This window comes from Rhinatrema bivittatum, chromosome 13 (genome assembly GCF_901001135.1).
Source record: "Rhinatrema bivittatum chromosome 13, aRhiBiv1.1, whole genome shotgun sequence".
Lineage (NCBI taxonomy): Eukaryota > Metazoa > Chordata > Amphibia > Gymnophiona > Rhinatrematidae > Rhinatrema > Rhinatrema bivittatum.
In genome coordinates this window covers 79757709-79773172 of record NC_042627.1, presented here as the reverse complement: position 1 = coordinate 79773172, position 15464 = coordinate 79757709, and the positions used below count along the sequence as shown (strand labels likewise).

General features: G+C 47.6%; 1 protein-coding gene across 2 annotated transcripts in view; it reads right to left on the bottom strand.

Annotated features, from left to right (window-relative positions):
* Nucleotides 1-15452, bottom strand: part of MAP2K1 (mitogen-activated protein kinase kinase 1) — a 37519-nt gene extending 22067 nt beyond the window's left edge. Inside the window, exon 1 of one of the 2 annotated variants that reach the window (XM_029574643.1) lies at nucleotides 15275-15452. In XM_029574643.1, coding sequence (XP_029430503.1) covers nucleotides 15275-15418 — 144 coding nt within the window. In that variant the 5' untranslated portion in view covers nucleotides 15419-15452. The remainder of the gene's footprint in view (nucleotides 1-15274) is intronic. The other variant, XM_029574642.1, reaches the window with a different exon arrangement.
* Between the last annotated feature and the right edge of the window lie 12 nt (nucleotides 15453-15464).

Sequence of the window (15464 nt, the reverse complement as noted above, 5' to 3'; positions counted from 1 at the left end):
GCTTAGCCCTTCCCGGGCTCTTCCTCCCTTCCCTTTGCCCCGAATCACGCTGGCAAGTCACACCCTGCCGCTCCTCACAGGGCTCGTGCGCTCAGCCCCTTTTCAGGGCACAAACCTTCCCCCATTCAAGAACGTGGGAGCGGTGCGATGACGGAGCAGACGGGTGAATCTAACGATGCATTAAACCAAGAGAGGCAGATTCTTATTCAGCTTCACAGCTTTGCTTGGAGTCACCAGGTCACCCCTGCCAGTCTCCCTTTCTATCTCTGGGCTTCTTGGGATGGGGCGGGGCAAGAAGGCAGAAGTCTTCAGCAGTATTGAGCTGGGTTTCAGTCACCTGACAGAGTTGCATGAAATTGGTTTAAGAAGCAGACTCGTTTCCATATTTTGTGCTCCTGAAAACCAGGCCCGGCTGCAGCTTTCGAGGACCGGAGCTGTGCGTGTCTGATGCCTGAACTTATCCTCGTTCAAAACAAGAAAAGAGAAGCTGCAAAATTTGAAAAGGTTTTGCCCAGGGAGAGGGTGATAGAAGGGACGGGGGGGGGGGGGGAAGGACCCCAATTTCTCACCGAGCACCCTAAAGAACCTTTGGTAACTAACGAACGCACATCCCGGGTGTGGAAAGAGCTACATTAAGAAGCAGATTAAGAAAAAAAAAGTGTCACTCGCGCAAAAACAGCCACGTAATGCGGGCCAGGCGGATTTTAGGTAGCCGCAAAGTACGCGCGTACAAACCCGGGCATGCACCAGGAAGGAGGGGGCAGAAAATGGGCGGGGCCGAGCATGGCGCGTGTCGGCGCGTTATCCGCGTAACCTTACTGCTCGTCCTGGGGAGCTGGAGGTTTGGGGCTTACAGGACGAAGAACCGCGATATTAACTGCGCAAACTGCTGAACTAATTGCAAAAACTGGCTTTTCCCTCCCACCAAAATCCTCCTGCACACACACACACACGTAGAAGCTGCTAAAGCCCTCTTAAGATCAGGCAGACACGCGGAAGGGGCAGCGGGTACGTGCGTTTATAACACGGGGTTTCGGGGACAAACCAAAGCAACTGGTGGAGCGCTCACAGCTGAAGCGAGCACTTTGTCCCGAGAGATGGGAGGCAGGAATACACCGGGACCACATCCTCCCCTCCAACACCACCGGAAGAGAGAGACGATAGCAAGACACAAACCACAAGTCTGAAGCAAGACACCACAAGCACAACTAACACACACAAAGCAGCACGAAACTAAATCCCGAACTAGACGGGCACGATGCAAAACCGGACGCTCAGAGGTGCCAAGAGTTCCTGCCCTCAAGAGCTTATCAGCTAACTGACAGGGACCCTCAGACCCTCTCACACACTGGGTCCATGCGGGAGATTTCCCTGTCCCTCCCCATCCTGTGGGTTTTCTGGAGGCGGAAGCGCTGTCAATGCTCCTTTTCATGACACCCACACAGCTGTCAGCCTGAGGGGAGCGTGGGCAGACGCCTCCAGGATTTGCATTGCAAGCACTGCCGAGGGAATTAACACATCATTCCCATCTCTACCAAGTGATCGGTTTATGGCCTGGCAAGGGTGCTGTGGGCTTTCTGGCGGCAGACCCAGCTTTGGGTCCGGACCTGGCAGGGAGCGAGACCCGGTACTGTAACAGCAGCATCTCCTGGCCAGCTGAAAGGTGCACAGAAACGGCCCAAAAGATTGACTTCCAGTAAACTGGGATCAAAAGATCAACCACAAATAGTTTACTGGTTATTTATTATGCTCAATAAAAAAATATAAACTTGTCTGATTAGATTTGTAGGATCAACCCAGCCTCAGCTCAAAATTATGCATGAGCTCCCAAACTATCAGCTCCACTTTTATAGAATTTTTTAAATAGAATTTTAGGTTGCAAATAAAACAATATTGCTTATCTTCAAGTAGTGTGACCAATCCTGGCTACAGCGTAACAGTGAGCTCAGAGTGCTTAGCTTACGTAGTCCATCGTAACCACCACCCCGACAAGGATCCTTGCTGTCATACTGATGACATATTCGTTACTTGGACATCGAGTGAGGCGCATTTACAAGATTTTTTCGGATGGCTGAATAATCAGAACCAATATTTGAAATTTACGATCCATTGTTATTAATAAAGATATAGTCTCACCACTACACTTTACAGACAAAGTACAGATCATAACCAATGCTTGTCGTATTCTAGCTACCATCCGAAGAATTTAAAGGACAGTCCCCCTTATCAGCCAATTTCTTTGATTGCGCCGTATTTGTTCTTCAGAGGAATTTAAAATACAGTCAGGTGATTGATTTCTGTGGTTTTTACAGCATGGCTACCCCCGATCTGTGATTTAAAAAAATTACAGAAGAGTGTGAATTGTAAACTGGGCTTTACTGCTATAAAACCAAAATTATTGACCGCCAACTCACTTGCACGTTGCAGAGTACAGATTGTGCAAAAGATGTTAACATCTTGCAGTCAGATTGGCCAATATTGGCCCTACATGACAGCTGAATTTTGTAATATTTGTAGTGGCCGAATTGTGGATTGTGGTAGTCCTAACAGTAGGGAGTAGCAGTAATCTGTACTTGCGAATATCATTGCCTGCAAAACTGTGCGGAAATTGTTTAGTGTTAGTAGAGGTTTAAGTCGTCTTAGGATCAGTAGTTTCGCATATCCTTCCTTTATTTTCAAGGAGATGTGTTTCATGTTTAGCTCAGGGTCAATTATTACTCCTAGATTTCGTACTTTAGTTGCTAGCTCAACGGTTTGGTTATTTTTAGTTGTGAGTGTTGGTTGGATGTGGTGTATGTTTTTACGTTCAAGGTGTAGGAATTCCGTTTTGTCGATGTTTATTACCAGTTCCATCTGATTTAAGAGCTGTTTAATTATCTCAAGATACATATTAGCAAGTACTAACAAGCCATGCTCTCGTTAGCTCCAGGACCTGCAGCCGAAGGCTGATGCCCCTCTAGATCTCTGGGCCCTCTGACCTAGTCCTGACTCCCAAAAATCAAAGCAGCGCGTCCCCGCATGCAATGGCACGAAAGGTTAAAGGCCAAGCCACGATCGGACACTTCAGACAGTGCAACACGATGTCAGGTCAGTGCTCTCTTATTATAAGTTCTGTACGTCTGCTCACAAACAGAGCCGTCTGAAGATTTAACCCAATACTAGGCTCAGGCAACAGAAAAAGACAGCACACAAGAGGCTCACTAAATCCATGGAAAAGGGGAATGGGATTCAGAGAGCAACCAACGAGAGCTCAGACTTTTACAGTCTGAAGAAACAAATAAGCATGGGGGTGATCTGCACGGCGCGGCAGTTACTACCCTCAACCAATAAGCCCGACACTTTGAAACAACGCCAACATTGCTCTCTGCTTCAACGGCAGAGGGAAAAGGGAAATTGGATTCATACAGTAACCCACGAGGGCCCAGACGTTTACGGTCTGCGGAAAACAAGCATGGGGGGTGATCCACACGGCATGGAAGATACCACCATAAGAAGCTTGCTGGGCAGCCTGGATGGACCATTTGCTCCTTTTCTGCCGTATCCAAAATGCTTCACAATCGGCCACAAACAGTAAACCAATTCAATCTTTGCCTGCTTTGCAATGTCACCTAAGTCACTTTAACGTAGGGCATGGAGTACCCAGTAGCCAGCCAAGTCTTCATGGAATATGCATGAAATAGATTTGCATGGCTGCCCTCACTGGCTGTAACTCTCTCTCTCCTGGCAGCAGCCTGAGGACCCTGACCTAGGTCACCACCACCTCAGCTTTCCATCCACTTCCAGCCTCCACTCCTCAGGCCTCGCCCCCCCCCCTACCAAGCTGCTCTGATCTGTGCCCCTTTGCCCGCACCGTGTGCTTGGAAGAGGCTCGCTCGCTCCCTCTCTGGCCTTATTCCAATCCTGCCTAAAACCCACCCCGGGCTCCCCCGCTCACTGCCTTGTTGCTGTTACCCACATCCCCTGAAACCTGACTGGACTAGCTTCCATGTGTACAGTGCTGTGTACTTCTAGTGGCAGTAATCTAAACAGTCACAGTGTGTGGGTGAACGTTTACAAAGAGCGTATAAAGAGTTTAGAGCAAAACAAGTTTGGGAGTGTGCTGTGCTATATTTAGATTTTTTTTTTCACTCTCTAAAAGTTGTTTTGCAAATTTTTGCAAGTTGAACTCTCTCTGCAAAAGTATACTAGCACTTCCCACTGGTCAAACTTCAAATTAATTCTCCACGCCCCCCTCTAACCCGTGCCATCTTCCCCAGCCCAGCTCTATGCCCCAAACAACTGTGGTCCCCCCCCCCCTCTGCCGACCTGTGCACCCTTCCACCTTCCCTGGCCCCAATAAAAGGGTACAATCTGAACCCAGATCCACTGCTCTTTCAGCGCAGGGTGTAGCGTGGGCTTCCTTTATAGGCTCAGGAAGCACTTCAGCTGTTGATTAGAGGTTGTACCAGCTCTTTAGGTAATCTCTCCAGTATAAAGTCAGCTATAGCCAGGAATCTCCAATGTGCTTCACAAGAAAAGCCACAGATGGAGTTTTCCAGATTGCTCAGCCTTCTGCTTCCAGCACCCTGCCCCCTGCTCACGGCCAGAAAGAAATCAAACTCGCAGACTGGGTCAGAGCCCGCTCCTTCCTGCAAGTCAATAACGCAGCCTAGAAAACCAGAAGCTGCTCAGTTTTAATTAACCTCTCTCCCTGAAGTGGAGGAGTCTCATTAAAAACAGAGCAAGAGGGTGCAAATGAGGAGAAATCCCCGCCAGTGCTGTCTGCATGAGGCACGAGACCCAATCTGTTCTGGTTATGCAGGTTAAAATGCAACAGTCGCATCTGTGTCTACTCCCGCACTGGGTGCTCTCCACCCCCAGGGCAGGAAACGTGGGCCCTGAGGTACAGGAGCAGCTGCCAATCCGCCTTTAAACATCTGCAATAAACGTGGAGGGCAAGCACAATGCCAGTAATAAGTAAAAGTTAAGTGATATCCAAAGTCACAAATAAAACATTAAAAGTCAATAACCTAAATGCAGATATTTAAACAAATACAAAAAAAAGACAGGATCTAGAAATAAAAGCTTGCTTAGGAAGCAACACGTGCAGCAGTTCTCAGCCTGCGAGAGTCCCAGTCCCGGGGGAGGCGCGGATCTGCGCACGTGCTGGCTCCGATTCCAGCAGTCTCACCTCGCCGGCTGACTCCCTTCTGTAAATGAGGCGGCCCCTTCCACCGAAGCTGCAAAGCTTTGCCGCCCTGGACGCGGAGCGAGTTTCCAGAGGGTTTCTGCATGCGTGAGAGCACGCAGGGCAGCCGAGGGGCTTCAGAAGCACGCGCACACACGCGTTACTTTCACGTCTGCTCACCGACACCGGGCCCGTCCGCTGGCTGCAGTTTTGGGGGTGGCAGACCCGGGTTTCACGGTGAAGCGTTCAGAGGGTCTCCAGGTGAACTGAGGACTACGTGAAGTGCTTGCACCTGCTTCCACGTTTAATTCTGGATGTTTATTCGCGCAGACTCACAATTATTTGGCGCTTAAAAGGTGTGCGCGTATATTTATAAAATGGGTAGACAAAGTATGGGAACTATACGCAGGTATTTTTGGAGCAGAAATAGGTAGTATTTGATAAAGCAGGGAGCTCCTACCGCTCAGCTCATAAAATCACTAGCATTACCTCCATGCATTCACTTATGCGTGCAATGGGACAGGGTTGAAAGCTGGATCCCTAGGAGTACCTGCCAAGAAGCCGCACTCTGAACCATCTGCATTGTCTAAATTAATTTACATGACAGACCTACGGAAAAAAAGCAACTGCAGAAGTCCAGGTTAAAACGAGCGCTTGAGCGCCTGTTTATAAGATATGAGGTAAGCAAGCCTGACGCTCAGTAAAAATACAGATTAATGCATGGGCTAGAAGTCCCTACTTACTTCCAGGGACCCCTAAACTCTTAACTTCCATCCTAAAGGGTAAGAAAGACTTACTCAACAGCTAATGTTACGCCAGTGCCTGCCCATTAATCTAAAAAGCCTCGGTCTTAGCAGCTCATTTACTAACCTGCTGTTTTGTATTCACTATTGCAATTTAGTTTTCTATGGAGAGAAAAACAGCGTTTGAAAATTAGCAATGCAGAATTCTGGGGTGGGGGAAACAAACAAAAAACCACCACACGCGATTCTACCACGGATGCGCTGCTACTTCTTTCAGGCCATTCACTCTGCTAAGGCAATTCTGTGTGCAGTTTAGCTACAGGGCAACAGTTAACGAGCTGCTTCGCGTGACTTTGAATCGCAGTTACTCGTCCCCTGTTTGAGCAAAGTTTTGTACATGGAAAACCACACAGAAAAGTTTATTCCCCACAAAAGGTGAAAGATGCCATCATTGCTACTTTGCATACTAAAATACCAAATAGCGTGGCTATAGATAACGTACGCTGGTTCTGGGTTTAGTGTATGAAGTGCCACTTTCTGCGATTCAGTTCATCAAACTCCTCGTTCGCTGATGCTTATTCACTTCCATCCAGCTGCTGATAGCCTGTAGATGTACATTTAAGGAAGCAACACTAGCACCAGGATTCAGGCCCAAAGCTTAAGATCGGATGAGGATCACCCGCGTACAGTATTTATTTATTTATTATTTTTATATGCCGACATATCACATTGGTTTACATTCAGATACTTTAGTATGCAGTATACCCCAAACAGTCTCTGAACCTCAGTCAGATATTAGAGAGAATCGGCGACAGCACATTGCAGGGACTCTCAATTTCCTTTATCTACACAATACCTAGCTGGGAACTGCATCATTAGTAGTTTCTTTCACAATCTACATTAATCTACATTAATGGTGGGGGTGGAAGGGAATTAGAACCAAGAGCTAAGAGAAACAGATAAGTATGAGAGAAAAAATGAGGGAAGCTTGCTGGGCAGACTGGATGGGCCATTTGGTCTTCTTCTGCCGTCATTTCTATGTTTCTATGTTAAACAATGTACCAGCCCTTCAGACAGGAGGAGGATCAGCAGCTGGGACCTTTTCCAGTGCAAACTCTGTACGCTGCTGGGTGCACATTCCCTTTCAGTGCACATACTCAGGAAAAATTCTCCTACTGAAGCTTAGAATTACCATCTCTAGAGATATCACCAACACAAGGTCTAATTTCAAGCCTAACACCCTGAACACAGAATGACTCCTCTTTTCATTAAGGCAGGATCGGGAGCCCTAGTCATTCCTCAATGGCGATACCTAGTAGCTGGAATTTAGGTCAACAGCTGCAAGCATTGGAAGAAGCCTGGTTTGTAGTCCCAGCTAAGGGAGTTGGGAGGGGATGTAAGAGGAAAAAAATTGAATAGTAGCTGTGAATGAAGGTTCATGGCACCAGATCTCAGCCCAGTCAAAATAAAACGAGAGGTAGAATCCGGTGCCACTGTCATTATCTATGGCAGACTCCTCACAGATCCCCAGGCCAAGAATGACTACCCAATGGGAGGTGCAGACAGACACTATGCTTGATGGCCACCTGATGAGAGCCAGGTAGCAAGAATTAAAGAGCAAGGCCATGTCTTATGAACTCCTGATGAGAAGCAATTAAGAGCAAGGCCATCCTCGATGACTCCCTGATGAGAGCTAGATGGAAAGGAGAAAGGCTGTACACGAGCTCAAAAGAAGAAAAGGAAGTGCCCATCAGGACCAGGAGACTCTATGCATCTGGACCCTAAGTGAAGGAGACGGGCAAGAGTCCACTGCAGTGCTGTCCTCCTGCCAGCAGGGACCCTCAGTGAGCCATGGGCCCTACGGCTTGGAGGTCCTGCTGGCGGCCATGTTTCCAGCACTGTCACAGATATAAAGCTGCCCTTCCCAGAGTTCCTTGCCTGGCCCATACTGTGGCCCTCCATGCCTTAGTCTTTTGCCTTCGGTTTGTTGTGGCCTTCCTATCCTGCATTTGTTCACTCTAGCCTCGCTTGAGTTGACGCTTGTCCTTGTCCTGCCTTGTGGTGCACTCCCTTGTGCCTGTTTTGTCTTGTTCAGTGGGCACATCTTGTTTCCATTTCCCTGCAGTCCAATCCTGCTCTAGGGAGCGTCCTTTCGTCCCACTCCATAAGTCACCTCCTCTTAAGTCCTGCTGGCCACCAGCACCTGAGAGCTCATCTGGAGGAGGAAGTGGCCAGTCCAGGCAGAAGATTTGGTGCCAGGCCAGCTCTATTCTTCTTTACGTCAGCTGTTCCTGGGTCCAGACCCACTCCTGCTGGCAGCCCAAGCCGTGACAAGGGGTCAGTATCAGAAAAGATCTGCCTCTAGCCCTCGGGCGCCTGCCTGGGAAGGGGAGTGACAATGGGATAAGTAAAAAACTGAAATATAAACCTTTTCAGCTATGGAATGGAAATGGAAGAACCAGGAATACAGAGGAGAGACTAAAAAGATAAATCCATAACAAAGGGGCAGGAGAAAGGCAAGACGAGGACATGGGGCCAGTGCCACAACTCCTGTACAGCCAAGAGTCGCCAGACCCTGTGCGGCAGCGATTCCTCTCTCTCGGGGTTGGGAAGATGCAGATTGCTTTGCTTGCTTTCCGATGCCTTTGTGCAATCCCTCAGCACAGCCGGTGGCACCTGTAATTACACTAAGAACAGGGAGCCGCGAGTTTCCTTAGCAACAAAAAGCTCTCGAAAGCTGCGTTAAACAAGATCGGGCTCCGTCATGAAAGAAACCCAGCTAGGAGAAAGCAGGAACGCTGGGCAGGGGGAACAAGTGTGCGCACCTTGGCGAGGGCTAACTAGATGTCCGAGAAGTGCCCTTTGCAGGGCATCCGGAAGGCTCAGACCCCACTCGGGAGACCAGAGTCCCACACAAGCAGAACCGTCCTCATGAGGTGCCGCAGTACATTATGCCCTCATAGGTAAGAAATCTAAAGTGTCCTCAGGGCAGCTTCTTGCTCTCTCTAACTCCGTGGCTGCACCCCCTCTCTCTATTCTGAAGAACTGAGCCTGCCATGCTTACCCTCCAAAATCCCATGACGTCACACTATTTTAGCATGAAATCAACCCCCTCCACACACACCTCATTACACTTTGGCACAAATCTCCAAACCCCAACATGACCGCCGTTATGTAAAGGAAGTGAGGGTGCAACAGAAAGAGACAAGAGATCAACCTCCACCGACCAGCATGCAGCACGCGGGCGCTCTCTAACCTCCACCGACCAGCATGCAGCACGAGGGCGCTCTCTAACCATGCCTGGAAGCCCAGTAATAGCCAAGCAGATTTGGGAGTCCCATCCCACCCCCCAGAACGTGCCTAACTTCACCCTCACTGAAGGAACTAAAGGAGCTCAAAGGTTTGCAAGTCATACTTCAATGCAAATTAGCATAAAATCATACATTGGGACAAAAGGTGCCAATTATTAATTAAAAAGGTAAGAGCTGAAATCTAGCAAACAGGAAGGAAGCCTCGGCGTGATCATCTCAGATGAGTAAAAGCTAGCAGTGTGCTCGGGTGAGGGCACGCTGTGGGAGCTCTGCGAGGGGCTTTTCACTAATTCTCAAAGTACATGAGCCCAGAAAACCTATGCACACACATTTACACCTGCTAATTGGTGCAGGCAGTTTTTTGTAGAAAAGTGAAATGCACACTACTGAAAAGTCAAAGTAGGTGCAGACTCGCAGAGGGGCCCTGTCCTCATACAGGATGGGCAAATTTCTAAAAGCCCATTTCCCCCACAGACAATGACCCCCTTAGAGGATGAAAGCAATTCAGAGAGACGACCAAAATGATACAAAGCCCGTAACAAGCACTACCCAGAAAGCCATAAGGAAGTGGCTGGAGATAGGGACGTATGACTGAAACATTGCAACAGAAGTACTTGGGCGAAGGACATGCCACAAAAAAGACATTTCATGACAAGGCCAAGCCAAGAAGGCAGGCTCAGAGGAAACAGATGCCTGGAATAGCCGCCAGCAGCTAATTCCACGAGAGAACTCGGGCACGCCTGGGACAGCTACAGGAGCAGGAGGGGCCCTTGCAGTGATCCTGGAAAAAGGGGATAAAACTGGCCTTGTTAGGCACGGTTCCCAGCCAAACTGTTTAATTTCTCATAAACTAAACTACAATACAGCTTGCTCAGAGGGCAAAGGGGGAATGGGGAGCAGTTGTGTGTGGGTACAGAGGTCAAGCCTTCCTTGCTCTCCTCAGTACATGTTCTGCACAGCCGGTAATGTCACCGGTTAAACTCAGCTCCCAGCATGTGGATCGGCTCTTCCCAAGCTGCTCAACTCTCTTCCTCCCTCCTAGGCAGCAGAAAAAAATGAGATCCAGGGCTGTTTGGTCCCTGGAGGTCCCTCCTCCTGCTCTCTGCTAGTCTGGACTGCTCCCAACACGTTCGTCTGCAGCCTGGAAAAGTTTCACCAAGGTTCTCGGCACATTCCTGTAATATTTCATCCCCAGTACATTCCTCAGCCCTCAGGCACCAGCCCAGCAGATTTTAACAGTATTCTTTCCCTAAAGTCGCTGTCATTAGCATTTAAATAATCAGTGTCCAACGTGCACTCTCCTACAAATCGTTGCTGATTGATTTCCTGTGGGGAAACAATAGGAGAGCACTGGGGCCTTTTTCAATAAATCAGTGCAGTTTGCCTTGCCTTCTAATAGTCCTTTGTGGTTTTTAAAGGACAGCGCCACCTATTTCCTTGCAGACATCCTATCTTTAAGTTTGATATTGTCACACCAACTTTAAAAACAAAACAAAAATAAAAAAAACTTCAGCCACTGAACACCATTAAGATGTGAACAAGAGTCCAGCAGCAAGACCGAAGCCTCCAGTCTTTTGCACGATTGTGTACCAGCTGGCGACGAGCAGTCCAGTCTGGAGATCACACCTGAAGGCGCTGAGGCAGACCAAGGGGTATACAGAGGAGAGCAGACCCACCTCCAGCCTGGCAGCCCCTGTGCTGCTTTAGAGAAGGAAGGTTACATGGCTTGGCAAGCAGAGATCCTGTAACTGGGACCTGCAGGGATGTGTGCCCGGGAGGAAAGGGTTAAGAGTGCCATGCTAGGAATGTCGATAGCTGGGTGACTGACGGGTGTGAGGATCACTTGGTAGCTTTCCTGCCTCGCATGTCATCTGGATAAGATTTTAGAAAGTGCTGGGGAGTAGTTGGCTGTTGTGGTATATGCAGGTACCAATGATGCAGGACGGTGCAAGGAGGTACAGGAGATTAAATTTAGGCTTTTGGTAGGAAACTGAAAGCCAGAACCTGCAGGGCTGCATGCTCGAAAATGCTCCCCATTCAATGTGCAGAACCTCAGAAGCAGGCTGAGCTCCAGTCTCAATGCGTGAATGATATGATGGTACAGGGAAGAGCGAAGACGTAGCCTGGTTAGACAGTGGGCTACAAACCAGGGTTGATATCTTGCCGCTCCCTGTGACCTTGGGCAAATCACTTTACCCTCTGTTGCTTCAGGTACAAACTTAGATTGTGACGGGGAAATGCCTGCAGTACCTGAATGTAATCTGCTCTGAGGTGCTGGAAAAGTGGAATATGAATAAATAAATAACCAGCCTGGAATCCAGCTGTTGGCACTAACATTAAAAGCAGACAGAGCAACTTTTAAGAACCAGACCATGGGGAAAAGCTCATCTTCACACAGAAGCATCTTCCTAGGATCCTGGCAAATCCTGATAGCGAGGTTGTGGTTAAGGCTGAAGTCACCCAGAGGGAGATAAGTAAAGAGCAGACAGATGTGCCTGTCTCATTTGTGGATAAGCAGGTTGTGGATACAAACTAAAGACACTTTCAAAGGTCTGCATGCAAATGTCAGAGTTACAATGCATGGCATTAGGGGGTTACAGGCAGTACAGGCATTTCAGAGATGCAGTGGCAGAAGGATAATGAGGCACTGATACCAGAATATGAATGATATGGCCCCTGCTCACTGGTTTCGGTAGTGTAATGGTTATGTTCGCTTGGTTCAACTCTGGGCAGACTAGAAGGGCTCGCTGGTCTTTTTCCATGAAAACGTTTGTATCAGTTTTTGCCTCTGTGGAAAGCTGCTTCTCCGATTCTCCGTTTTACCTCTGACTTGCCAATGCCTATGCTCTTGCCTGTTTTCCTCATTAGGGTCTGCTTCCCATTTTTTTCACCTCACCATTAAACCATACTGGTAGTCGTTTGGTCTCCCTTCAGTCTTTTTTAGTGCATTTACCTGGACTGCTACTCTTACCCGTCGCACGTGCAGTTTCTATCCCAGAGGATTCCATACTGCATTTCATTGCCTGCGGGATTTTTATCATGCTTGTCTGTACGCTCTCTTTTACATATAATGCCACCCCGCCACTAATTCGATCTGCCCTGCCACGACGATCTCTACATTTGAATCAAGCTTGTGAGGGAGTCAGTTGGGACGCAAGATGACCAAGGGGAAAAGCAGGTCCTGAGGGAGGCAGAGGAATATTTTTTTTTTCATTCAGTCTGTATGGAGGATTATGCACACCTGGGACACTCCTAAAACACTCTTTGATGGCAAGGACTCTGAGCAGCTACAAGTCTCTGTGGTAATGGACGATGAAATAGATCAAACCCAAGAGAAACAAAGTCACCAGACCCGGATGGTACTCACACAGGAAACTGCCAACCTATCATTTAGAATAGCCACAGTTCATGTAGACTGGAGGGTGGCTACTTTTATTTAAATTTTCTGTACCTTAATCCCAGCCCAAATAAGAACACCCAATGTGGTTTAGGAACTTTGGCATTATTATAAACATGCCATATGCAACACAGACCAGTAAGCCTGCTGTCAGTGCAGGGTAGAAAACTAAATTGCCAGCCACATGGAGAGGCATGGTTTAGAGAGGAAGAGTGAACATGGTTTTAGCAAAGGGAAGTCTTGCCTTACAATTCAGCGGTGTAAACAGGAGATTTTTTGGAAGGCATGAACAAACAGGTTGATAGAGGTGAGCTAGCAGAAGGAGTTTGACAAAGTGCCCCATGAGAACAACTAGCCAACATAGGGATCAAAGGCACAGCGCTCAGATGGTTTCATTCCTTCTTAAGCAACAGATTCTACAAAGTAAGGATAAACAACAAAGAATCGCATCCAATCCTTACTGAGCAAGGAGTCCCGCAAGGATCCTCACTTTCACCCACCCTCTTCAATATCTACCTCCTCCCTCTCTGCCATCTACTCTCAAACCTCAAGCTTACTCATTACCTTTATGCAGACGACATACAAATCCTTCTTCCGATTACAGAATCCCTTCAAAAAACGATCACTTACTGGAACGAATGCCTTCAGCCTATTAAAAATTTACTCTCAAGCCTCAACTTAGTATTGAATGCTAATAAAACCGAAATGCTCATTGTCTCCCAGGATCCACTCACAATCTCTACCAGCCTCTCTCTACCAAACGCAAATATCACGTTCTCACCTGACGTCAGAGACCTTGGAGCATGGCTAGACAACCATCTAAACCTAAAAAAGTTTGTAAATAATACCACAAAGGACTGCTTTTACAAACTGCAAGTCCTCAAAAAACTTAAACCCCTCCTTTACTTCTCCGACTTCAGGCTAGTACTACAATCCATCATTCTTTCTAAGCTCGACTATTGCAACTCCCTGCTTCTAGGAATACCCACCAACACTATCAAATCATTACAGATGGTTCAGAATTCAGCGGCTAGAATACTAACAAGCACTAACAAAAAAGATCATATCACCCCAATCCTTCGTAATCTACATTGGCTTCCCATTAAACAAAGGATACTCTATAAGGTACTCACTATCATCCACAAAGCGACAAACAAACTAGCTCCCATCACATTAACCTCTCAACTCCAACCGCACACGTCTTCCAGACCAATCAGAAGCGCATACAGAGGAACACTGCATGCTCCGCAAATAAAATCTTCATTGAGCAAACGAGCGATTTCTTCAGCAGGCCCCCACCAGTGGAACACGCTTCCCCCAGATCTAAGATTAGAAACTAGTCACCAAGAATTCAAAAAAAGACTTAAGACCTTTCTTTTCAAACAAGCCTTCCCAGACGCTTAATTCTACTCTGACGGACAGACATCCTATATATTAGGTACCTCCTAATCATGGACACCACACCAAGTCCTTTTTTAAGACTCTGCAACGGAACAACTATCTTTGAGTTCAAAAAATTCATTTCTATATATATATTTGGCACTGTTAATACGCCTTTATTCTACATTAAATAGTTATACTGCTTATATTAAATAATATAATTTTTATGTATTACCAGTTAAACTATAATTTATTTTATCACTATGTTAAATTGTCATCTAGTTAAATTGTCATCTAGTATTACCAGTTAAACTATAATATTTATTTATCACTATGTTAAATTGTCATCTAGTTATATTGTTCCATATGTTCTACTGTTCTATGTAAAGCTCCGCTCTCTGTTGGGCAGTTCATTGTTTTATGTAAACCGGAGTGATTTGTAGTCCCTACAAGAACTTCGGTATATAAAAATTAAAAATAAATAAATAAATGAGAGACTCCTCAGGAAGTTACAAAGTCACGGGGTAGGAGGGCACGATCTCTTGTGGACTGGAAACTAGTTATTTATTTATAAACGTTTATATACCGGTATTAGTGGGGACATCATACCGGTTCACATATTAACAGAAGGCTTGGAAAATACATTTCAACAGGGAAGGAGAACTGGGCGGGGGGTTAACCAAAGGCAGTATGGAAGAATAGATTAAAAGAACAATGAAAAAAAAAAGTTAGATAGAAAATAGAGGTCAGGTCCCAGGGACCTGTGCTATTTAACATAATGGGATCTCATCTTTCCTACCACGGGTACACGATGCTGGATTCAATTTTAGGAGCCAGCACCCAGGACAAAGGACCTGGACTCACTGTGGATCAGACACTGTGCAACAGGGTGGTGCTCAGCTCAGTGCAACAGGGTGGTGGGGAAAAAAGCAAAATGATCCGAAAAGGATTGGAAAATATCCCTCTGCCTGTGCTTAGAGCACATCTTGAGCCCTGTGTGCAGCTCTGGTCGCTCTCTCTCTCTCAATAAAGACAGAGCAGAGCTAGAGAAGGTGCAGAGGAGGGCGACGCAGATGATAAAGAGGAGGGGGGGATCGAGGCAGCGCAGGCCAGGGATCTTCAGCTGGGAAAAGAGAGGGGACAGGGGAGAAGTTTATAAAATCGCGGGCGGGGCGGTTGTTCGGCCCTGAAAATCACAGCAAGCGGAGGGGGCGGCAGTGCATGACCGCGACGGCGGAAAGCGCTTCCCGGGGGCTCCGCACCGCCGCTCACTTACTCTGCCGGGGCGCTGCCATTCAGGCTCGAGCCGTCCGGGCTCGGGTTCAGCTGGATCGGCGTCGGCTTCTTCTTCGGCATTTTCCAGCCCCGGGCGGATCTCTGCCTCCCTCGCTTCCGTGTCCGCGCGCAGCCCGAGCCCCATCCCCGCTCCCCGGCCCCCGCCGCCTGCGGCCAGGAAGGGGAAGAGC